Source organism: Anoplolepis gracilipes, chromosome 1 (assembly GCF_047496725.1).
Source record: "Anoplolepis gracilipes chromosome 1, ASM4749672v1, whole genome shotgun sequence".
Taxonomy (NCBI): domain Eukaryota; kingdom Metazoa; phylum Arthropoda; class Insecta; order Hymenoptera; family Formicidae; genus Anoplolepis; species Anoplolepis gracilipes.
This window is the reverse complement of record NC_132970.1, coordinates 18,033,228-18,058,382: the sequence shown is the minus strand read 5'-3', so window position 1 is coordinate 18,058,382 and position 25,155 is coordinate 18,033,228. Positions and strand designations below refer to the sequence as shown.

Here is a 25,155-nt window from a genome sequence, read left to right as displayed (position 1 = left end):
ACTTGGATAATTTTTTGATAGTGCACGATTTTGTAAAAGCAAACTTAAAAGAAGGAACGAGAGATAAAACGGTGCTTCTCTTATTTTTCCATTTTCAGAACATCTACATATGTTGATTCAAGAATCCTTGGATCACGCCGATCTCACTGTACTCACTGCAACTTTGGGTGCAGCAGCACTGATACGAAATTGCTTATGGTGTTACAATCAACATACAAAAGGAAAGATTTCTTCTCAATCGAGGTGCTTCTTTACATTATGAAAGTTTCAGCATTTAATTGATTGTTATTTTTTTACTTTTAAATTATATATAGAAAATTTTTTTTAAGGCAGAATATCCGCAAAATAAATTTTAAATAGGTTTTTTATCTCAATCACACAAAGTTTCCCTAATAATCTACCATCTTTTTTCAAATACAAAATAAAATTTTGCATATCGTCGATAAAAAAGGCAGAATAAATTTTATATAACACACATTTTATAATTAGATTACATAACATAATATTATTAATTATAAAAATAATAAAAATAATTAATTATATTATAAATATATACATATAATTATAAAAAATATATATATATATAGTATATAGTCATATATATATATATATATATATATATATATATATATATATATATATATATATATGTGACTGGAGAGAAAGAGAATCTTTATTTTTTTCTTAAAATTAATAATAGATTAAATTAATAATAATAAAGAACATTTCTTGAGCTCTTTTACTTATTTAAAGTCAAATAACTTTTATATAATCTTTTGAATCCTATTATTTTTTCTCTTGGTAGTGAAAAAATTAACAAATCTCACAAAGCATTTCACGAGATGGCCGAAGCCGTGGCAGAGAGATTGCTCGATCTACACTGTAGATTAATTTCCTTGTACATCCTTAACGAAGCAGACTCTCTCAGTTGGCATAATAACAAACCGTTCTTTGAAAAAGAGCGATGCTCCTACGTTATACAGATGTGGTGGTTGTATATGCAAGGTAAAAACTAACACTTGGTTTCCTAACGTTTTTTTCCGAGTACTTGAATTTCAATAGACGGTATTTTATAGAGACAGGTTTATAACACGTTCCAATATCACATTTGCAAAATACGAATATGCTAATATTTTCAGGTACTAAGGCGGATTTATGGAACACAGTCTCACCTAAGATGGCACAGCGTATATTTTCAGAAATGCTAAACGAGTCCCTATCTATCATAACGACACGATTTATTCATGTAAGGCCGCGATATATCACTAGTTTCGATTAATATTTCAATTTATTCTGTTCTTTTATCTTTTTCTGTGTAGAATGCTTTATTGTTACCATGAATCATTCAAATGAAACTCGTTTGAACGAACGCGAAATTAATTTATTGATTGATCTGTTTTCTTATAATTTGAGCATGCATTATGCATTCGTCTGCAATGTATTAAAGTGTAACGCTCGAGTGTCATTTGTGTGTGATTAAGTAAGGTAGAATAAATTTAAAAAACACAAATAATAAAATTCTACAGGGTCGACCGACAGTGGCGCGAGCAGAACAATTTTGGTCGGACGCCTTTAATGTGCTCTGCTGTACGGGATATCTAGCTTTAGGCGCATGTGTCGATGGTGATGGAATGATAGGTACACGACCGAGTAATTTACCTACAGCGATAAGAGATATACATGCGAAATGTAATGAATTATTAATCTGCTTGCTACTTAGGGGCACTCCTCTCAAAGAATTGTATCAGGTATGGTCTCTAGAATATCAGGCTCTTAAAACATTTTTCAATCAATTAAACATAATAATAAAAGCACACACATTTTTATTAAATAAATCAATTAAGTAAATGTAATTATTTAAATTAAAATGTGTTCTAATATGTTAAAATTATATAGAGCACTCAAACGATTGTATCGGGTCTCTCCACAGTATCAGGCTTTTAAAATATTCTCCAATAAGTTAAACATAGAAAAAAATACATTATTTTTATTAAACGTAATTATGTAAATTAAAATGCGTAATTTAAAATTATACAGACAACGCACAGAAAGATAAAAAAACGCTACTGATCGATTAAATTCGAAATTTGCGCGATATTGAAATGTGTAGATTTAATACGATAAAGAAATTACTTTTTTAAATGTTAAACGATAAAGTAATTACGTTATTCAGATCTTTCGGCATGGATTGGAAAATTTGGCGATACTGCGACCACGACGCTGTCCGGCTCCTTGGCTATTAATATGCGCTCCGAATTTATTAGGATTAGACGCGACTGATTCTCTAGCCGATATGACAACATTATCCGACGATAAAGCCGTCATTCTTGAATTGAATGTCATGAGACATCAGCCTCAACCTAACTGGCCTCAATTGATGAAAGTAATTACTAACAGTAATTTCTCTTAAGAGCTCTTTTTATTTTTAGATATCTCACATCTTATCATCAAATTCTTTTCTTCTCGCAGGTGATATCGATGGATGATTACGCTGTGGGAAAGATGTTACTAAAGACTTTAGTACGTCAAAATGTGGGCTTTACGTCAGTGGACGAGTGCGACGCACTTGACAAATCGAAGAAGGGCGAAAAGAGTTGCGGCGGCTTTTTATGCAGTGGATCAGCGTGCGATAAATCGCTAAAAATAACTTCGGCTTTGGCATTATATAGCTTGTCTCATGTATTAGTGGTAACCGTTAACGAACCAGAGCGTGTAATTATACCCGCATTGAAGCAGGATCCGAACTGGTCCAATTATCTAGACAGACAACAGGTCGTGTGCTTTTATAAAATCTTGTTGGAAGATTTAATCGTATAAATTTATACGAATTCTCATTAAAATATTTGAATTGATTTAATATGTTGATAATTTAAATATCTCCATATTTAACAAAGACAAGATAATATAAATATATTCAAATTTTAATAAATGTAGATAGATGTAAAAAATATAAAACAAATAATTAATATTAAAAATTGACATTTAAACGAATTAAATAATATTTATTTATTTATATAAAGAAAATTTTTTTCTCAGATTTCTCGCGTATATAATTTGATAAAGGCAATTTAGAAAAAAATTCCCAATTTTACTTTATGCAATTTGTAACGATTTAGTAATGCATCAAGTAGCTAATTATAATTCATTTATTATTTTAAAGGTGTGGAATCAATCGAGGCCACCCTGGCTCAACGCATTGATAAAGCCTCTGAAGAACATGATGCAACCGGTGGTCGCGGTGCTTCTAGAAGCTGCGAAAGTAATGACAATGCATCGCATGTAACATGCAAGACGCTGTGTCAGAACATTTTTTAAATTACCGATAGCAACTTTAATGCGTTATTAGTAAATTAAAAAATTTTTGTATTTTTCTTATTCTGTGCTTTGAAAAAGAACATTATTTTGTTTCTTAAAATTTTATTGTATTTTTGACACCCTGCAACTCGGTAAAAAAATTTCTCTCGAAAAATTTAAGTCAAATTCCATAAACTATAACATTTCGCCTACAAAATGCTTTATTTTAAATTTTCCTACAATTTTTTTTGGCCGAGAGACATAATTTCGGAACTAAATCTGTATTTTTCAGACATATTGTCGATACTGGGCGAAAAATTATCGCAAACGAAAAATTAAAAAAACATTTTAAAGCTTGAAATTTCAGCTTTAAAGTGCTATCGATAGTTTTAAAAAATTTTTAAATCTTTTTAGAATTTATATACTATTAACAAAATAAGAAATACGGAAAATTTAAGGGTGCCTAATAATTTTGTCAATGGCTGCACATCATATAAATTTTGAAAATTATCTTTAGACAGGTGCCAGCATATATCAAGCCATGTCGCTGGCGATCGGTTGCTTCGCCGAGCTCTACGTGACAGCCTCGACTCCCGTTTTGCGTACAGCATTCGCGCTCAACGATAACATTCCCGCGCATTGTCGACCGATCGGTGGTAATGTGTTGCTTCAAATACTGTGCGCCGCCCTGTACTCCGGCCTCCTGGACGTGTCCGCGAAGAGCGAAAGGAACGGTGTTCGTAGCACACCGAGTTCCGGAGACACTAGCTGCGAGCTGAGCCCCTTCAATCCTTATGACAGGTCGACCGCCGCCACGGCCCTCGCCGAGGCGATTTGCAGCATCGACGAGGACAACAAGCACACGGCACAGATAGACTCCTTCGTGCTTCTCGTAAAAGATAGGTGCGTCCTTTCTTTAAAGACTAGAAATTAATTCATCTTTATCCCTGATTATTTTTAACTTAGTGATACTTTTCGATTAGCAGTTGGAAATAGTCGATTTTTTTAATAATTTTATAAACTGCATTATTTACAAAAAAAACTATATGAAATTTGCTCTTTCTTAAGAAAGATTCATCGATCTTGAAATGATAGATTTATTCGTTATCGAAAATTTGTTACATGATTATTGCAAAGAATTATATGTTTGTTACTTTAAAAAATATTAAAGAAATTATTTGGAGAGATTTGTCACTTGTTAGAGACTATATTGTTACATCTCATGTTTTATATTAAGACGTATGTATAATACATATTATTATATATTATATTTACACTCTCTTGTGCATTTAAATTACATTAGCGTCATCAGTGCGTAAAATCTCTGAAAGATTGAAACTTGCAAAATTTGATTTAAATAATTAACAAAATGAGACTTAAGTTACTTTAGTAATTCATTTATAACTTTTTTAATTTAATATTAATTGAAAATATTATATTTACTATTTTATTTTGTTTGAGCAAAAACTTTTTGTTACAGCCTTGGAAGAGAAGATCAAACTTCGAGGAGCAAAGAATTACAGAACATGACTTGCGTCATTGAGACTTACACGGATGAATTGTTGTTTACGAATACTGGACGGTGTTCCTTAAAAGTGAGTAAAATGACGATACTGGAAATGTAAGTCATATATTTGCCACAGTAGAAAATGAATAAATCGATATTCATAAATGATTAATTTTACATGTCAGATTATATACGAATATCTAGTCCGAGCGTCTGATTGGGTGCTAAATAATCTACGTTGCAATGACAAAAACAGACAAATGGATTTGATGAATCTACCGGAAGTTTCACCCATCATAAAGCCTCTTACACATTTGATGTTTCATATCGAGGATACGTGCTTTGATCAGGTAGTAATAGAAGTTCCACCCTCTAATCTTAAATTATCGATTTTGATATCTACTAGAGCAATTTGTTTTGCTTATAATATATATATATATATATATATATATATTATAAACAAAACAAATTGCTCTAGTGGATATCAAAATTGATAATTCATATATATATATATATATATATACATTATATGTTGTAAATATTTTTTTTTATTTATGATAAAGGCATGAAAAAACCGAAATTGTAAAGACATCGTAATAATTACTCTAAATTTAATAAAATGTTCATACGATTATAAAAAAAGACGTCAAAAGAGAGAATTTATAAACGTATTGTAATGTATTTTCAAATATTGCACTTAGAGCATCATACGATAAATATACAAGTTCTCCGAAATTTGTACAATTCTATAAAATCTTTATTTCAATTTTCTTTAAAATAAATTTAAATATTGTAAATAATTATGTTGTGTATTTCAGTTTATGGTTAATTATGAGGCAACGAATTGGTCAAAGGTATTAACGATACCTTTATCGATCACCTTGGAACGTGTTCGAAGTCAAGTTCTTTTAAGACCAGAATTGAAGAATGTCGGAGATCTTAATTATGAGGATAAAGAAGTGGTGCAATCTATCAAAAGAATCTGCTCGTTTGTCAGGTCAGCACGTTTCAAATAAGTGGTTTACACAGTTATCGTTTTCTCCTATTGTATCTATCTAATAGGCTCGCATTAGTTTAATTCTATAGTCGAATTATATTATATTTGTTTAATATATATAATATTCATTTTTAATATATATAATGCATTTTTAAAATATCGTATACCAAAGCTTGTTTTTTTAGGCAAACTCTTCTTTCTAGCGTGTTTTTAACTTTTGAAAATCTCTATCGCGATTTTACTATAAAGTAGTTTGCGTTCTTCTCAATTTTGCATAATGTATTTAAAAATATACGATCGCGCAATTTTATCTTATGAAAAAACTCGCGCAAACCGTTTCCTGCCACCGCAAGTTTTTAATTCCAGCTTTAAGGGGAGTGTCTATTATAGTTCTTAAGCTTACAGACTTTTTAATCTAGAAAGGAGAAGATAATCGTTTTAATGACGCGAATTAAGTGTTTCTCTGGTCTCTTTCCTTCATTTAAATTATTATTAATGATATGTAAAAAAATCCAACTGTTATTATCTTATAAGGCAATTATCATTGAATTATAAAGATGCATCGACACGATGCATTACATCCGTGTGAAAGCATTCCGTCGTGGGATTTATGGGAAATCAAGAATCTTGTAGAACACATTTGCTGCAGAGGAATAAATGTGACACAGTGTTACATAATAATTTATTTTTAATTTTGCAAATTGACATATTCACACATTTGAGACGCGACCCTCTTTTTGCGGCGAATAATAACTAGTCCATATTTTTTTCTTTTTTTTTTATTCTTTTTACACATATATATTTCAATCGTCAGTCTCCCAATCCTACATGCACCAATGATTTTGCGATCGGCTCTCATAATACGCGTGAGATCTTTAAATTGTTATAACAGTTTTATAGTCCGCTCTGTGTATATTTGTAGACAGTGCAGAATCATTTTTTTTTATCATGATACAACGATCATATTATTTGGCACATTTATCGAAAGACTACGCCTATTATTCGATCGATGGACCAACAGGCCAGCTGTTGAAAATTATAATGTCATCTTAGAAGTACTGAATGACGTTCAGATTTTACACGCGCATAAAAAAAAAATTCTCATCTCTCTGTGAATATTTCAATGGAAGATCGATACATAATGATTTATTATGGACCAATCATCAAAGCTCTTGATGGATCTCGTCCTAAATGGGCAATAAAATTCTATGTCTTAATCGTTTTAATACAAATTTAACTTGAGAAAATTTACTAATCAAAATATATAGATGTTGATAATGGAAAGATCATGTTTATAAATGTTTACAAATTAAATATTAACATTTTTTTTTCTCGTATCGTTAAAAGATTGTATTTTAATTTTGAAACAAATCAACAATTTTGAAACGAATGAAATTTATTTAGTATACATCGTCGGTAAATCGCTTGGAAAGTCTGGGACATCCCGCGTGTCATCGCGCAGGGCGCAAATTATTTCTACGTCTCTATGCCGATGTGCGCGTAATTAAACGAAGGAATAGTTTGCTTTTGTAAACGATTCGAAGCGTTCAGATTGTTATCCCCACATCGAATGAAGGACTTAGGCCAAGTGTCCTTCTACAGCGCTGCCACTAATTAATGAAAACGGCGAGGTAAAATGCCGACGTGGAGAATCAATATCATTCGGAATGCCCGCAATTAATACGAAAACAAATATAAAGTGTCTTTAAACGCGTGGAACATGTCTCTTGAGATAAATCATCCGTCTCGTAAAATCTCGTACAAGGCGAAATGATTACGTCAGTTCCGAGAGCGCGTCGTTTAAAATTTAATTAACGCGCGCGGAAATAAAACGCAACGAATAATATATAGAAGATAGAATTTTTCTTCGCTTTTAATTAAGAAATCCTTCCGGATTGCACAATCATGATTGCGCAAAATTAGTTGTTTCTTCTTAATAAAGGATAAAAGACGCGAGAGAGGGAAGCCCGGTCAGCGAACAAAGTATATATACGCACACATATACACGCACGCACGCACGCATGCACACGCACACGCACACGCGCACGCGAGACACGAGTTATACATAATTTATACAAGAGAGGGTAGTCGCGTTTTCATCAAGAACGAATTGGAAAGATGTCCCTGGATCAGCTCCGTCGATTAATTGTTGTCTTCGTATCCCGCCGCCGCCGCCGCCGCACCCACGGGTCTCGGCAGGGCCCTCGCCTGAAACACACCGCGAGGATACGAATTACTTAATTGTCCGTGAAAATCCGGTTAATTGTGCGCTGTCGCGATTCACTTGGCCCGAGTTTAATGCCGAGCGAAGCCCAAGAGAATATTTAACCGACGAAAAGTACTTTTGGCGTCTGTCGGTTTATCAAATCTGACAGAGAGAGAGGAAGAGAGAAAGCGCTATAAAGTATAAAAATAAAATGTAAAATTACCGGCGCGTGATCTAGAAAAATACATATACAGCCATAGTCAAAAGTATTAGGCACTCTTAAATTTTCCGTATTTCTTATTTTGTTAATATATAAATATTAGAAAGATGAAAAAATTTGAAAAAAACTATCGATAGCACTTTAAAGCTGAAATTTCAAGCTTTAAAATGTTTTTTTTAATTTTTCGTTTGCGATAATTTTTCGCCCACAGTATCGACAACATGTTTGAAAAACACAAATTTAATTTCAAAATGATGTATCTCGGCCAAAAAAAATTGTAGGAAAGTTTTCAAAAAAAAGCATTTTGTAGGCAAAATGTTGTAGTTTATGGAACTTGATTTAAATTTTTTGAGACAAATTTTTTTACCAAGTTGCAGGGTGTCAAAAATACAATAAAATTTTAAGAAACAAAACAATGTTCTTTTTTAAAGCACAAAACAAGGAAAATACAAATAATTTTTAATGTACTGATAACGCATTCAAGTTGCCCAAACCATGACTGTATATACATATAAAACGAGAAAGAGAGAGCAAGGTCAAATATATATACGCGTGTGGTCAATTAACACAAGATTGACAATCGAGTATAATTTGATAAGACCTGGCAAGATTGTAACGAATATAAAAAAAATTCTCCTTCGAAAATACATAATGACACTTAATATGATCTTATTAGAGGGAAGAAGTTGTGCATGATTGAATAGGAAAATGGAACCTAATTTTCATCTCACAATCAACGAAATATCTTCCTCCTTGTTATTATAATTTATGTAATTTTACACATCTTCAATACCTTATCCGAATTATATTTTTCATATGAATAGACTATTAATTATGTCTACATGAATGAGCATCTTTATTTCAATTTTGTCATATCATTGCTAAATTATGAATTATTTATAAATTAAATCAGTAAAAATGTCAACTCATTAAAGCAGTAACAAAATTTTTACTAATGATCAGAGAGTTATTTCATTAAAAAACCAGCCACCAACTTATTCTCTCCTCTCTGTAAAATTTCTGTTTTCAGTGTTATAACTAAAACCATTACTTATCAATGATAAAATACACTAACTCTACGTTATTTTGTTAGTTTGTAGGTAAACGTTAACAATACATATTTATAAAGAAGGAAGGAAAAACGCGTCTTTTATGTGTGAAATCGTTGACAAATCGATATTGCTGGCGGTTTGCTAATACAGATAAGAATTTCAGTAATGCGTTACGTCACTCTTGAAAATTTGTACGTGTCACGCTATCATCGTCATGATTGCCGACAATATCAACAATAAGTTCGCATCCCCCGTACTTCGGTGGGGAACTTTTTGCCAAACAGGAGATAATTGTCAAATTCAGTGGAACGAGAAGAGTTCTCCCCCTTGTAACACATCCAAACTGCGTGAACTATATCCATGGAAAAAAGTTCAGTCGCTCATCTCTTTTTGTTGGAACATTTCAGCTCGTTCTATTAAATTATTACGATCGTTTGTAATTTCGACATGCTTAAACATCTCGTGATTTTTCACCGTTGGCTATCATTTTTTTTACGCGAATCCCAGGAAGGAAATATCTTATATAAGTACAGAATAAATAAAGTACCGAAAGAGAGTCTTATATAAATAAGTATAAAACATCACTTTTATAATTTATTTTAAAATTAACTGAGACAGAAAAAAGATACGCGTGATTTTAACTTCTTTATAAGTAAAAATACATTTTTAAGATAGATAGTTGAAAAATCGAAAGGAATATAAATCCTTCTACTGCGACGTAACTTTGAATATGAGAAATCGATGTTAATATTTTTATATTGATTTTTTATGGAAAAGATAAGACATCGGGTCTTTCTTCGGCTTGTCTATTGCGCGATTAAATCTAGTGCTTTCTTTTATACATATCTGTGTTGTACCGGCCACAGGAAAAGCGTTCTCTTCGACGTACAGACGTGATAATGTACCTTTGTTAGAAAAAGGTCGCGCGCTTCATCGAGCACAAGGCGACATAATGTTACTTCGTCAGGCTTTTGAAGACGAAAATTCCATATCTACTCTTTGCCCGATATATCGCTAGCTTTTCAGCAGCAAATGTACTACAAATTGTTGCAGACATACATACATACTTGCAGAATGCATATAATGTTTCATAAACGTAATAAAATAAAGTTGATATAAAAAAGATGGGAGTAAAATGATTTATTAAAACGCATTCTTCTTCGAGTTGCGCGTGAGTGAATTCAAGAAAATTAAATTGCATTCCTCTCAAATTGAGCATATGCGTATGATAAAGATATTTTTAGTAAGTTACATTTTATATAGCTAAACATATATATGGATAAAATGCATTTTATGCACATGTACGTTTATCTGTATAAAATGCAATTTGCTCATTTTTCTTATATTAAAATTCATGTATATTAAAAGGAAATGAATTACTTCGTTGAATATTTATCTTGGCATTTTATTAAACGAGAAATGTTAGATATATTAATATATGTATATATATAAAGATTTACTCAAAGCGAGAGAACTTTTTACAGTTTCTTTCATGTATTATCTTTCCGAGATTTATATTTAATAAATCTCAAGTATCGTTAAATTTACATTGCACAAGTAATGAATATTAACAAATACTAAGAGATAAATTGTTTATTAGATTGTGCTGAAATATTTTAAGCAGAACAGTCTTTTTCATGCTTTCATGTGAATGTAGAGTCAAAAGAATTTTACAAAATTTATCGTAAAAAAATGGACGGTTTGTTTGTTTTAACGACCTCTTAAGCAAAAAAGGGAAAAATGGGTGTCCAAACCCATTTGAAGTAAAACGTGCAAAATAGTTGGGACATTTTCATTTAAAAATACAAAATACAAAATGATTTTTAGACATCCATTTAAAATGGAAAATAGACATTTTTTTAAAATAAAAATAGTTTTTTAAATATTTATATTTAGATTTTGTTATATTATTTATTTATATATATTTATTTATATTTACCTATATTTATTCTTTAATTTATTTTTTAATTTATTTTTATTTTAATTAATTTTTGTTATCTACATTTCTTACTATTGATCTATTAAATTAGATCTTACTATCTATTCTTATTTTTTACGTAAAATTGCATCTGCATCCTGGCCTTACTGCATGATATACATTGCATGAATGGTAGCAATGAGTACGCACACAATGACTAAATTATTAAACATTTAATCTAGAATTAATTTTATATTGAACAAGTACAATGCAGTGTTGCATAAATATCTTGATTTATTGATGTTTAAAATTATTGTTGATATCTCGATTACTTTTTGAGTTTGTAAGAAAATGCATTTAAAATAAAAAATAGGCAATGAAAACCATTTAAATGTAAAATGGTTTTGAAAACATTTTAAATGCAACATATAAAATAGGTATTTTACATTTTGTATTTCGATATTTTAAATGCATCTATTTCAAATAATGCACATCTCTGCTCTTAAAATATCATACATGGTAAAATAATAAATAAAGTCAGAATAATATAAAAACAGAAAAAAATGGCATTGTTAAGAAATGAAATTTTTGCTGATGGACAGTCGACTTTAAATTGATTTTTAGACAGAAAGAGAGTGCGAGAAAAAGTAAGTGCGATATCAGGCCAAACTAATATTTTCTATCTATATAAAGGACAATAAGATCATGATTCTATCTGACATATTCTAGTTTTAAAACATCGAAATACTCGAGAGATATTGTTCCCATTTCCTTATTTTTCTAATTACCGAGTTATAACTTCTGTCATGTCATCCTGTGAAACAACCTGCATGCACATCGCGACTACTCTTTGGTTCGCAAGAGTTGCTTTACTCTCGCTAATTACGAGAAAATTAATTTCCCAGGGAATACATGACCACATTAAGATTAGAATGCAAAGGGGATTTGCGAAAAGCATTACGAATTAAACTACGCGCACTCTGGAGACAAAAGTAATCCCGTAATTCAGGCAAAATAAACGTATTTATTTCTAAGAGAATATATTCGCATTGTTGTCAACGTGCTGGACTTGCATCACTAAATTACAAAAAACTTGTCTAATTTTCATTTATATTAGACTGTCTTCGCGATCAATCATATTATTATATTTATATTATTATCATTATTAATTGTATAATTATATTTTAATTATTATAGTATTATATTATAGTTTATTATATCTTATATTATTATCAATTTATTAAATTTCATTTTATTTTATTTGAATAACCGAGTAAAATTATTAATTTTAAAATCCGCACGTAAAGTACAAACTTATTATTTTTCAAAGTAGTGAGTGTATAAAATTTAATAAATATACATATATTTAGAATTAATCTTACCTGAAACGCATATTTAATCAATTTAATGATTTGGACGGTGTATAAATTGCGTAAATCTCTTTGTAAATTTAAATAAGGTATTAAAATGCAGTGAGTTTATTCAAGTTAATATCCTTCATAAATCTACAATTATCGTACTTGATATGTAATTCTGTCATATAAAACAAGTGCAAATATAACGTATATACAAAATTTGAAGGATTTAATATCGTAATTTAATTGTAAATGAAAAATTTTTTAATTTGTTAAAGTGGAAGAGTATTTCACACATCTGATAGTTCAAGGTTACCAACTTTAGTTTAGAATCCATTAAGATTTAAATGGTTGGTATAGTCTTGCTGGTTCTTTGCATAATACAAAACCCATAATGTTTCATCAAATTCTCCTGAAGGGTATATCGTATTATAAAACATTACTAGAGACAGAAACAAACAACTCTCAGAATTTACACATTGAGATGAAACATGTGTACTTATTTTCACCATATATCAATTTCAAAATTAAACTCGTATAATTTTGAAAATAAAAAAAGACTAACATAATCCTTTAATAATAAAAAAAGCACATAGTATTTTATGTTTTTTTTTCTTTTTAGAAATATATAATGTCGGAATCCAAATGAGATAAAACTTTGCGATATTTGAGATATTTTATGTCTTATCATTTTTTTAAATAGAATCAATATAGTATCACTGAAAAATAATGAATTACTGATCTCAATTATAATTATAGCACTATAAATCAGTAAAATCTCATTGAAAGAATTAATAATAGTAATTTTATGTTTTATTAGCGTATTTAAAAAATCCATTTTATATATATTATCATATAAAATAGCAAGTTTTATTTTAGACATGCGCGTGTGAAAAAAGGCTTCTCAAAAAAAAAATCACAATTTAAAATAAATAAGAAAATCTTTAAAAACTACATCTGTCAAATATGTCTAATTATTAATGACATTTCAGTGAAATCTTACTGTCATACCAGTGAGACAAGATGGACGAGCAGGGTGTAAGTGTTTTCATTGAAGACGAGCGATATACTCGCTGATCTTTGATGAAATCTCGTGTCACTGCTTTAATCAGTGACATTTTCTGGGGAAAGTTTTATTTTTCATATATTTGTGCGAGATCGAAAATGATAAAAACTTACGGAGACGTGCGGTCCGGAACGACCGAATCGAAGACGCAGCGACGGAGATCGCTGCGACTTTCGGATCATCAGGTGCTCCAACGGGATGCCTCCGAAGCCAGCGTTATCCCACGCATTGCGTTGCAGCAGAAGCTCGTAGAGCTCGTTGATGTTTTTTACGGGCGTTTTTTCTGCCATCTCTTCTGTAATATATATATATATATATATATATATATATATATACAATCGTCAATCATCAATTATCCACGGCAGGAGAGATTAGATAGATGAATGACGCTGGAACACGCGTGTCTTTTCCACATCACACGTATACTATCGCAATATCGTGAAAGATATCAGTATAATGTATTATATTGACGTATTAGCGTAAATCCCGTTTTGTCAGAGTTTAATCTCCCGCACGTATTGACACGCATGATGTATCGGCTATCACATCATGTTACGATCATGTCTTGATTGTCATTAGCAACGAAACTTTATCGAAATTTATTTCTATTGCCGAAAAATCAATAAATACCTATCATACTTTAATCATGTCTTGGGAAATAACGGCATTACGATTTAAAAACGTTAATAAATTTTGTTTTGATTAATTTTTGCATTATGGTATCCATCTTACGATATTTTTTTGAACATACAAGAAAAAAAAATATTTATTATTGATGAAGCTTGAGCTTTGAAGTGCTACCACGCAATTTTTTATTCCCAGCATATGCAGGTGTCACGATTCTTTCAGAAAAATGTAAATCAAGTGTGCGCGCATCTATTTTTTATGCGAAAATGGAGAGAATGTATGACGCTTTTTACAAGTACGTCCGTTTTATGCGACATTAAAATGCTTTACGATAAGTAGCGTTCTCCGTATAAGAGCGTAAAGCTATACGAATTGGTGGGCGTTTATATAGCTATGCTATCATATATAACGCAACCATCGTTATAACAACTATTTACTTTTATTAGTTCGCATAGATCGTCTTATGAAAAAAAAAATGTTTCATCAACGATGTTATCCGATGTATCATTTATCATATCGTATACGCGTATATTGTTACATTGTATTCACAACTATTGACGCTTTTATTATAAGTATAATATCAATAGAGAAAGAGGGAGAAGGAGAGAGAGAGAGAGAGAGAGAGAGAGAGAGAGAGAGAGAGAGAGAGTAATATAGCTTTTGTAAGTTATTTTACGAGATTACAGAACAGAAATAATTTCTCGTAAATTTTTAAAGACAATAAGTCTGAATGGAAAACAATGGGCTTAATCATAAAATGCGTGGGAAATTATTTTTCATATAGCTTCTCTCACGCTTAACATAAAGCACATATATTGAAAATAAATAGAGAAAAGAATTTTTTTGGATTATTTGTCTTTTTATTTGTCGTTTTATTTTATTTTATGAAAATACCAAGAGAAATATAAATTTTAATACTATATACTTTTATGTTACAAAAAAATGGATATATATATTTCTCTAGTTATTTTCAGATAACGATTTGATAGAAGGTAAAAGGCGATTTTGTATTTTAACAGAGTACACCTGTCGACCTTACAAGAATACAGACGATAGAATTTTCCCATACGTTTCGATATCCCACAAAGGGAAATAGATAACTATTTTCCAATTGAATAGGCACTTTTGAACTTTATGAAAAACTTGCGTGATAAAATTCGAAAGCGCCGTGGCGCGATGTAAAATACATGTGGTTTTTCATCGAAAACCGCAATGCTCGTGCACACAATCGACGCAATAGGTTTTCGCCAAATAGTTCGCAAAAAAAAAAAAAAAAAATACGAGAGAAGGATTTATTGCAAAAAAAAATTTGTGGTTTTGCAAATTAATATAAAAAAAAAATAAAATAAAATTGATAGCACGTATTTAAATGTAGATTGAGCTATGCAACACACCTGTTGACTATCGTAAAGCTATCATTGTCTTCTCTGCATATATTATATAATGAGGATCGTGTTACGTTAAATTTTACTATTTTCGAAGCTAAATAGCATATAATAACTTCTTCTTCTGCGCTTTTGATAAATAATACATTGAACCTGTGAAATATCGTCTCGAGAAGAAAACGATCTTCTTCTTTGAATGTAAGAAAAAATATAAAAAAAATATAGAAAAATGATTAATCAAAATATACTAAACCGAGCTCTACAACCGAGCGGAACTAATATCAAAGTTTGTGCCGCTCGATCGAGCGCTTTTATTGGAAAAAAATATCACGTATTTGAATTCGTCCATGCATGAGTCGCTACACGATTGAAACGTATCGATCATAAATGCCTATGTACGACAAAAAGATCCTAACGGATAACTCGTCCGGGAACGACGATGTCGTGACGACATCATTTTGAGAGAGAGAGAGAGAGAGAGAGAGATTGTTGCGCGTCAGAAACACGACCTTCTTATGAGCGGATTTTATTGAATGAAGAGATTTGACTGATCGCGCATGGAATTTAGGGCAAAATGACACGTGGGACGATCGATGTCGGACTATAACGAAGTCTATCTTTTGTACGCGACGTGAATAATATTTAATCCCCAATTATTCTGTGGACCACAACCACGTTTCTGTCAATAAACGAAGAGATATGAATAATTTGAGGGACTACGTTCCCATGTCTGTGAACGACGTCCGATTTGTGTAGAGTATCGCATTTAATATCGCACGTGCGTATCGAAAATTAGAATTATTTTTCAATCAATTTAGGTAATATCTTATATTTGTAATAAACATTAATAATATTAAATTCTCTCTTTTCATTTGAATTTAAAGATTATTTAAGTTTTTATTTTTTCCCGAAATATGTCTCTGAGTAAAACTTTTTAGTTCTTTAAATTTTGTTGCGAAAATTATTACTTAAGCTATTCACTTATATTATTTAATATTCAATTTTGCATATTAATCTGTTAATGTGTCTCGCATATTTTTATTAAGCTTATCGATCATAAATGTCTATGTACGATAAAAAGATCCTAACAAATAATTCTGTCCGAAAATGACATTTTCCCTAAGAAATCCAATCTCGATTATTTCTTCTTGTTTTACTCTATTTATCTTCTTTTTATGGAAGAGAATTAAACTTTTTTTACTCAAAACATATGAAAGACATCGCTAAATGTCTTTCATATCTTTAATCATTTATATATCTCTTTTTTATAAACTGTCTCTATTAACATTTTAATATTTTATTTTACAACAATTTATTATATATATGGGTCGTTAAAACTACGCTCGCAAGTTGTGAGACTTTTTGCGCATTATGACACGAGAATTATGATATATGAATGTTACCGAGTAAATTATTCTGCACACGTACATGTAAAAATAAAAAAATAATAGTCTCACGTAAATATAACGTGACATGTTAGCTATTATATTAGCTAGTGCAATGTGACCGAAAATTTAATTAAACTTATGTTTTTCTATAATCATCTTTTAGAAGCTGGAAGCTTAATAAGCCATTCTTTGGAATCATTAATTATTGTAGTGGTAAACGACGATGGTTGGCGATGGTCTCGCGTTGATACACGGCATTACCGGTAATGGAATACAAAACGCGTTATCATGCCAAGTGAGAGTAAAACTTTAATGAGACTTATAATACGGTGTGGAAATAAACTCAGAAGAACACGGAGTTTTATCAGAGAAGCGAGAAATATTCTTTATAAGAATTGAGTGGTGTCACGGATTTATTAAACGCGGTGAGTTTCAAACAAAGTTTCAACAAAGATATAAGAAGCTTATTTAAAAAAATAACGTATAATCCATAAGTATATAGCGTTCACAGATCGTAGCATCACTTAGAAGTATAATGCGAATAAAATTACGCAGCTCGTCGAATCAATTTTTAACAAAATCAATTTGAAAAATGCAAATGCTTTCGTCAATAATTCGATAATTCTCTTTTTTTTTCACCGATGAATCAATTTTAAAATTAATTACAAAAAAGATGGAACGGATATACAGTAATTAAAAATAATTGATTTTATTTACAATTAATTATTGTTTACATTTAATATTAATGCTTGAAGAAGAAGGAAGAGAGAGGGAGAAGAATTTGATTGCTTGACAATTCCATTGCTTAGAAAAAATTTCAATAATTCAAATTCAATTTGAAAATTTTATTCGAGAAACGTGAGATGGTAACTTACCTCCGTAATCCATGTAATTCTCGGTGGCGTTTACGAGGCCGACTATCACAACGAGAAAAACGAGAGCGGCGCAGCGTTTAGCATACATGGCGCTCATATCCTCTGCAATCAAACAAAGTGGATTCCTATTTATTTTCCATGGTTGATTTCGCATAATCTAACAAACTTATATGTGTCGAGTGCGCGCTCATATGTGTCAATCGTGTTATCTAATCGTAACGCAATAAACGGTTTTTTGCACTGTCAAAATAAAGAAGATTGTCGAATATCTCTTCACAATTCGACTGCAAAATAACTCGGTGCGATAAAATGCAATGGATATAATTTCATTTTACTTGCTTGATTCATTTTAGAGCTCTCCTTGCATGCGTTTTGCACCCCCAAAAATTATATACGACACTTTTGACATAATGACGTCACGGACGTTTGACAAATGTGGTAAAGATAAATTCAAGATCGCCTACGGTAACATTCGTCGAATACAGACTTTACCGTTGAATAACACCACCGATGCAAGAAACGTTGCCTTTAGAAGCACAAAATTCCCAACTGTCGTTGTAATAATTTTATCGCGAATATTCCGCTAAATCATCTTTCTGTCTGTCATAAAGAGCCACCAAAATGTAATATTCATTTCAGAGTCACTTGGTAACTTCGCGTCTCTTATTATGTTATATTGTACAAGTCAACCTTATTAACTACTAACTTGAGTTATTTTATTGTATTTACTTTAGCGTGAAATAGTTTCTTTTTACGAGTAAAGTAGTTTCTTACAATTGACTTGTTTTTAAATCAGGTCAATATTTATGTAAAATTATAAGAAAATGTAAAATTATAAGAAGAAAGGTATGATTCAACTATTAATCTTGGATCTCTTTTTTTATGGATTACTGCGTTCTTTTCCTTAAAAATGCTATTCTCGATATTTTTCATTCTCAAGAGAAATGTTAAATTGCGACGAAAAAATAAGGTTAATGAATAATGTAAAATTTATAGATGCATGCTTTAATGGAACATTAATCTGTGAATCCTTTTAAGTTAAATTAAATATTTAAGGAAAAAACAATTTATACCGTAAAGATATTTTTTTATTGAAATTGATATTCACTATTCAATCAAACTAAAAGACTGAGCAATTATTTTATACTTACAGAAATACATAACTCGCGTAAGTTACATCGTTTATCGAAAGATTTTCTCAATTTTTAAAACTAATATATAGTGTGGGTATTATTTTTTTTTAATCTTTTCAACTTTTATTAAAAGGACTAGAATTTTTTATCCTAATTTTTCAGCTTATGTCTTATCATCGATGAATTCCTTGCAAAATAGTTAGACACAAATATAGTTAATTTTCTACTAACAGATAATAAATAATGTTTCAAGGGCGTAATTTTATCGAGAAAATCTTTCAACTCATTTTAAAGTATGAGTTAAAGCGCACCCACGCCCTCGATTCACAAGGGGTCACGTTATCAGTCTCATCAAAGTTAAAATATTAACGAGCAACACATATTTCTATGTACCTAGAGAGTACCTAGAGAGAGTTAGGTATCTTACTACTTATATCGTGCAATGGCTCGAGTGTGACAGAGAGTAGGAAAAAAACCCCGTCAGCCCCATCGATCCCACGCTTCCTGAATAATTCATCGAATTATAATTATGATTATTCTTAGGGGCCGATCGCGTCTACCGTGAAACGACGTGCACGGATTACGCGGTTGTAGAATTAAGTGCAAATATGTCTGTTAATTTTTCCTAGCGCAACGTTAGTCTGGATGACACATTTAACGACATCGTCGCATGAACATGTGACATTTCTACATCGAATTTATTTCCAGACAGTTCATGCACCGCTATAAAATTATATACCGTGACTCAGAAGGAAGCTATACTATATTATATAATATATATACAATATTATATATATATATATATATATATATATATATATATATATATATGTACACAGATATCGCGCACCTATTACAGTGTGCGTAATCCAGAGATATAACCCCCATTAATACGCCGCCACGGGACAATTCATATATATGTAACACCTGTGCCAATGCCATATGCAATTTGCATTTCCGACCGTTTATATACGTAAGCCGAGATATGAAATTTCAGAGATATGCACTACCTGCATATTTGCATAATAAACTATCCGAAACAATAAGTTTTCCCTTAACATTTCTTCACCGACAAATATGTATATTTGGTTCTATTTTATTTTTATTTTTATCTTTCGCGCAAATGTATGGATATTACAATTTATTTACTCAAGATAAAAATTACATTAATGCAAATGTAACTCCCATTCCCTTATCACTCTCTGAAGATTCATTACAAATTCTCAGATTATTAATGTAAAGACATATTAACATTCAAACAATATTGTAACTCATCTAAAGAAAAGATTACAAGCTTTTTTATTCAAGAATACAAATTATATTATGAATAAATTATACAATATTATTTTCTCCACAAACTGAGAAAATCGCACAGAAAAATAATGAAAATAACGTAATATTTAATATTTTATATTTTATGCATTGTATAACGCTTATTCTGAATTTTTTAATTATTTATTTACGCAAAATTAAAATTATATATTTAACTAAATAAAAGATATAACAAATTCAGAAAAATATAAAATATGTATTTAATATTTTTGAAAATTTTATACAATTTGAAATTGAATATATATATATATATATTTAATATATTCAAAATATTTTTCATTTCAAGTGTTTTTGTCAAAGAGATATTTTTTTTAAATTTTGTATGAATATGCAGAAATTCAACATAATTTACGTCGGTGCAGTTTTAATTGTTGTGATGTATGATGGATCTCATATTGTCGATCTCAATTCATTGCCAATTCTATGGGCGCGTTACAACATATGACATATTGATTACTCACACCACATTTATCGGGCCAAATCCGTTTAATCGCTTCATGATATTCGGTATTTGGGAATATATATACACATACGTATTAGACAGACATAATACGCCCTTATGCTTAATTGATTTATAACGTGTAAATAACGCGTTTCTCAGCTGCACTACAATTCGGTATATACACAAGTTATTTTATAAGATTTTAAATCTCCGCGCATATTGGTTTAAATTTCAAGACAGTTTGTCTTTATTGAAAATGTAATAGCGCGCTATTTTTTTAGTTTCAAATTTTGAATTTTCATTTAATATAATCTCAATAATCACGATTCTAAAGCTTTTATGTAAACCAATATAATTCTTAAAAAATCTCAAGTTTGTGTAGAGAGTGAAAAAGAAGATAAGATTTGTAAATTTTTTCGAAATTCTTGAATATTTTAAAGATTTTATAAGAAAATGTATATTTTAAATTAAAAAGTAATTTGACATAATTTATAAATTAAAAAATATTTGCATATTAGAAACTCTTTTTATTATTGTCAATGATGAAAATTTCACGAAAAATCAAACGTGATTAAATCGTGACCTGAAAATTCCGAAGCTTTTTAACAGATAATACTAATACATATAGACAAATATTTTATACCCTTGAATTTTGATTAACAGCAATTTGCTTGCCATGCTTGCCAGGGTAAAAATTACAATAATTGCCTATCCTTCTACTCGGAATGTGCTGCAGGCTTTTAAAGGACATAAATTATTTACCCAGGTACCGCTGAAGACGATGAAACGATATATTTTTGCTTCACCGACTATCCTTTGCTCGTGCAGATCCCTTGTGTGCGCAACACCACTTACAAGAAGGACTTTTAATATATTTACTTGCCAGCACTCGAGGAAGAGGTAATTAAATTTTTGTTGTATAATCAGAGTATCGGTAACCGAGTAAGAAAAGCATCGTGATAAAAAAATCGGTTATTTACTATCATACTCGTAAGTCCGGTCTTCGCGTGACGATCGCGATAATTGCTCTCTGCGTTAATTAATCGTTAATTAGTGAAACATCTTAATAAGCGCGCAATGGCAAGGAGCACAACTTGTTGCGCAATAACGAGATAAGTCGACTTAATCGGGTTATTGATTTGGGGTACATAATGGAATTAAATTTTAAAAGCTCTTCTCTCGAGCGCCTCAAAAAATTTTCGCTCATGCAACGAATACTTCGTATCAATATTTCAGCTTTCTACAATAAACTTACTGTCCCGTTAAATTTTCAAGCTATTCGATTTTTTTTTATCATGATGCTTTTCTTACTTGATTACCGATACTGTGATTATACAACAAAAATTTAATCAGCCCAAGTGACTTTGATTATATCAGATTCGCATGACATATACGCGTCGGAGGTAACGTATAAGTTAATTGAAATTTAGTTACACAATAGTACCGATATTTAACTCTCAAATACATGTGTTCCCTGGTCGAGAAGTTTGATAAAACATAACAGAACATAACAGAAACTACTTTTTATGCGAGAAGCGGATTTGAAAACTTGCAACTTGTTATTTGTGATGAAAATAAATGATATAAATATTCAAGAGAAAGAGAGAAAAAAAGGAAAAAACTTTAGACACATACATTTTCATTATTTAACAATTAAATATTAAAATATCTGATTCACGAGTTGCTTAATAGCATAATAGAAAAAAAAGTGATACGATGTAAAAAATTAAAATTAATATTTTGTTTGAAAAATGTACAGTCATGAAAGAAACGTGAAAATAATAATGTGCAGAATGGTAAAATTTTTTGATATGTCAAAATTTGTGATGTTTAATACGAAAGGACTGTAAAATTACATTTTCGTTCGCTCAAAGTTTATGTAATTAATTCCTTTTAGTCAAATTTGTCGTTTCATGCGTAATGTTCGTGTAAATGACCCTAAACACTTCTGTTATTGAGGCTATAAATAAAGGATCGCATCAAATAAACGAACTATTGGAAATATTGTTACGATATTGTTACATTATTATATCTACGACAATAATGTCATAATAATGCTAAACTTCAAGCGTGAAATTTAAAACAACAATAACGGTCTGTACCACATTAAACACGTGTAATGTAACGCGTGCATATATGTATTGAAAATAATTATGCAAGTTTAATCAAATCATCATATAATTTGAACATTTAACCAATTATAACCTGCATAATTCTACAGGATATCAATCTTTCTTTGTCCTTTGTTTTATACCTTTGACCTACGTTAATAATTTATCACCCATTACGTTGTGATAAAAAAGAACAATGACTATCGGGCGATCGATATATTTTCAATGGATTACGTACATCATAATCATAAAGGTAGCATGCCTCAATTTTTATAGCGAGTAAAGCTTTTTTTGTTTAAACTGCTATCGATTAAACGTAAAGCAGTAATTACACGCTACTTTGCTACTTCTGATCTAGATTTTAGTAGTTGATTTTATGAATGATAAAGAGAGAGAAAAAAAATTGGCAATAATTATGTAAAAACATAACTTTTGTTTTCAAATATTCTTAATAATTATACCATTATACGAATTATTGAAAATATTTTTATAGATGATGTTTTTTTTGTATAATTTTACTTTTATAAATTATATAAAATTGTCTAATTGCTCTTAAATTAAATGTTTATATTGTTGTTTATATCAGTAGAATGTTATAAAACTAAATATTTCAGTCTTTTCCTATGTTTCTATATTATAAGAGGATATAATTTTCTGAAACAGATTTATTTTACTAGTAAATAGTTAAATTCAGCTTAAAACTCATTAATCTTGCAATGCGATTATGTATCATCATTGAGTCGCGCAAAAGAATAATATAATTCAATGTATGTTCTCTTGTTCATTATATTTATATATTATATTAGATATTAATTATGTAAAATTTTTCAAACACTATATATGTATATATATATATATATATATATAAATATATATATGTACATATAGTATTTGAACAATTTTATATAATTAATATATAATATATAAATATAATGCATAAATTATATAGTTTATAAATACAAAGTTATAAAACTATCACCGATAAATATTGCATAAATATTAACACACACACACACACATAAGACTACTCTGTAGCTTTAAAAAAAATCAAAAACATGTATTTAAAAGGTGGACGTGCAATAATTTTTTAAAATATGAGAAAATATGTTTTTCACACATTTTATATGCAATAAATATAAAATATAAAAATTAATTAAAATGTGAAAAACTAAAGTAGTTATTTATTTATCGATTATTTATAAATGATTGTTATCGTTTCGATCCAAGGAAAAAATATGACATTAACTAGGTGAAATTAAATGATAGAACATCATATTTTATAAATTTGTAATATCCCTAAATGTTGTTAAAATAAAGATGAATTGATTAATATTTATTAGATAAAATTACACTTTTCATAAGTAAAGATTAGAATAAAAAAATCTAAAACGTGAGAAGAAAACGTATGTACCACAAGTCGATCTAAAATCAACCCTTCCAGAAACTGGTTTATGATGTGCGATTTAAATGGAAACTTTACAAATCAAACGAATCTTTTAACTAATATTAAAAAATTATAGTTGTTTCATCGTGATTGATATTATAAATATTATAACAAACAAGAATATATAACTACAATTATTTGTCATTTATTACAATGCCATTATAAAATTCATATCGAAAGAATAAACTATTCTTAATAATGACAATTTTTTTCAATACTTTAATTAGGTAAAATTAATAGATTAATAGATTAATAAATGTATACAAATAACTTTTACAATTATATACAAGTATAACGAAATTTTATTGTCGAGAAAAACAAGGATGAAAAAGTAATTTTACCTTACATAGTGTAAAGTATAATGCCATCTAATTTGTATTTTGCAATTACTTCTAATACAATTTGCATATTACACAAATCTAACTCGTTAGATACAGTGCACTATTAAATCCGATGCTAAATATGTAATAAAAAATAGTTGAAAATTTTCATTGCATTACATATAGTAAAATGAATAATTTTTTAATCGAGTTGCGACAAAATCACATTTTCCTTACACGCACAGAATGCAAACTTGGAGCAACAGGCGCGCGTATACAGATATCGAAAAAAGAGATGAAACTACAGGAGAGAATAGGGAGAAGAGGCAACAATAGGGACACAAATCGTCGAACTCACCGCGTTCGAATTGTTGAGCGTTAGTCTCAGATGACGAGCGGAGATTGAGTGGCTCGCACGTTACGGCGGTAATGATGCGAAGTGTGGCGATACCTAGGGAACCTTTATATATATGGGAAGCTGCT

General features: G+C 30.0%; 2 protein-coding genes across 3 annotated transcripts in view; one reads left to right on the top strand and one right to left on the bottom strand.

Annotated features, from left to right (window-relative positions):
* Window positions 1-13,576, top strand: part of LOC140672785 (uncharacterized) — a 16,478-nt gene extending 2,902 nt beyond the window's left edge. Inside the window, exons 4-15 of the mRNA XM_072905195.1 lie at window positions 99-243; window positions 806-1,005; window positions 1,140-1,246; window positions 1,527-1,748; window positions 2,174-2,383; window positions 2,470-2,772; window positions 3,161-3,259; window positions 3,812-4,197; window positions 4,775-4,889; window positions 4,987-5,151; window positions 5,620-5,798; window positions 13,542-13,576. Coding sequence (XP_072761296.1) covers window positions 99-243; window positions 806-1,005; window positions 1,140-1,246; window positions 1,527-1,748; window positions 2,174-2,383; window positions 2,470-2,772; window positions 3,161-3,259; window positions 3,812-4,197; window positions 4,775-4,889; window positions 4,987-5,151; window positions 5,620-5,798; window positions 13,542-13,566 — 2,156 coding nt within the window. The 3' untranslated portion in view covers window positions 13,567-13,576. The remainder of the gene's footprint in view (window positions 1-98; window positions 244-805; window positions 1,006-1,139; window positions 1,247-1,526; window positions 1,749-2,173; window positions 2,384-2,469; window positions 2,773-3,160; window positions 3,260-3,811; window positions 4,198-4,774; window positions 4,890-4,986; window positions 5,152-5,619; window positions 5,799-13,541) is intronic.
* Window positions 6,469-25,155, bottom strand: LOC140672821 (short neuropeptide F). Of its 2 annotated transcripts, none has more exons than XM_072905268.1 (4): window positions 25,031-25,155; window positions 17,891-17,992; window positions 13,729-13,910; window positions 6,469-8,006 (listed from the first exon to the last, which is right to left on the bottom strand). In XM_072905268.1, exons 2-4 carry the CDS (start codon window positions 17,985-17,987, stop codon window positions 7,941-7,943), a joined length of 345 nt encoding a protein of 114 aa, XP_072761369.1. In that variant the 5' UTR covers window positions 17,988-17,992; window positions 25,031-25,155; the 3' UTR covers window positions 6,469-7,940. The 2 variants fall into 2 exon arrangements, with proteins under 2 accessions (XP_072761369.1, XP_072761374.1); XM_072905273.1 differs by having other exon boundaries at window positions 13,729-13,907.

Excerpts from the sequence above, each read along its gene's own strand:
- LOC140672821 (XM_072905268.1), bottom strand. The coding sequence starts at position 17,987 with ATGAGCGCCATGTATGCTAAACGCTGCGCCGCTCTCGTTTTTCTCGTT. Across the intron at positions 13,911-17,890 it reads GAATTACATGGATTACGGAG|AAGAGATGGCAGAAAAAACG; the intron begins GTAAGTTACCAT and ends TATATATTACAG. Across the intron at positions 8,007-13,728 it reads GTTCCGGACCGCACGTCTCC|GCGAGGGCCCTGCCGAGACC; the intron begins GTAAGTTTTTAT and ends GGTGTGTTTCAG.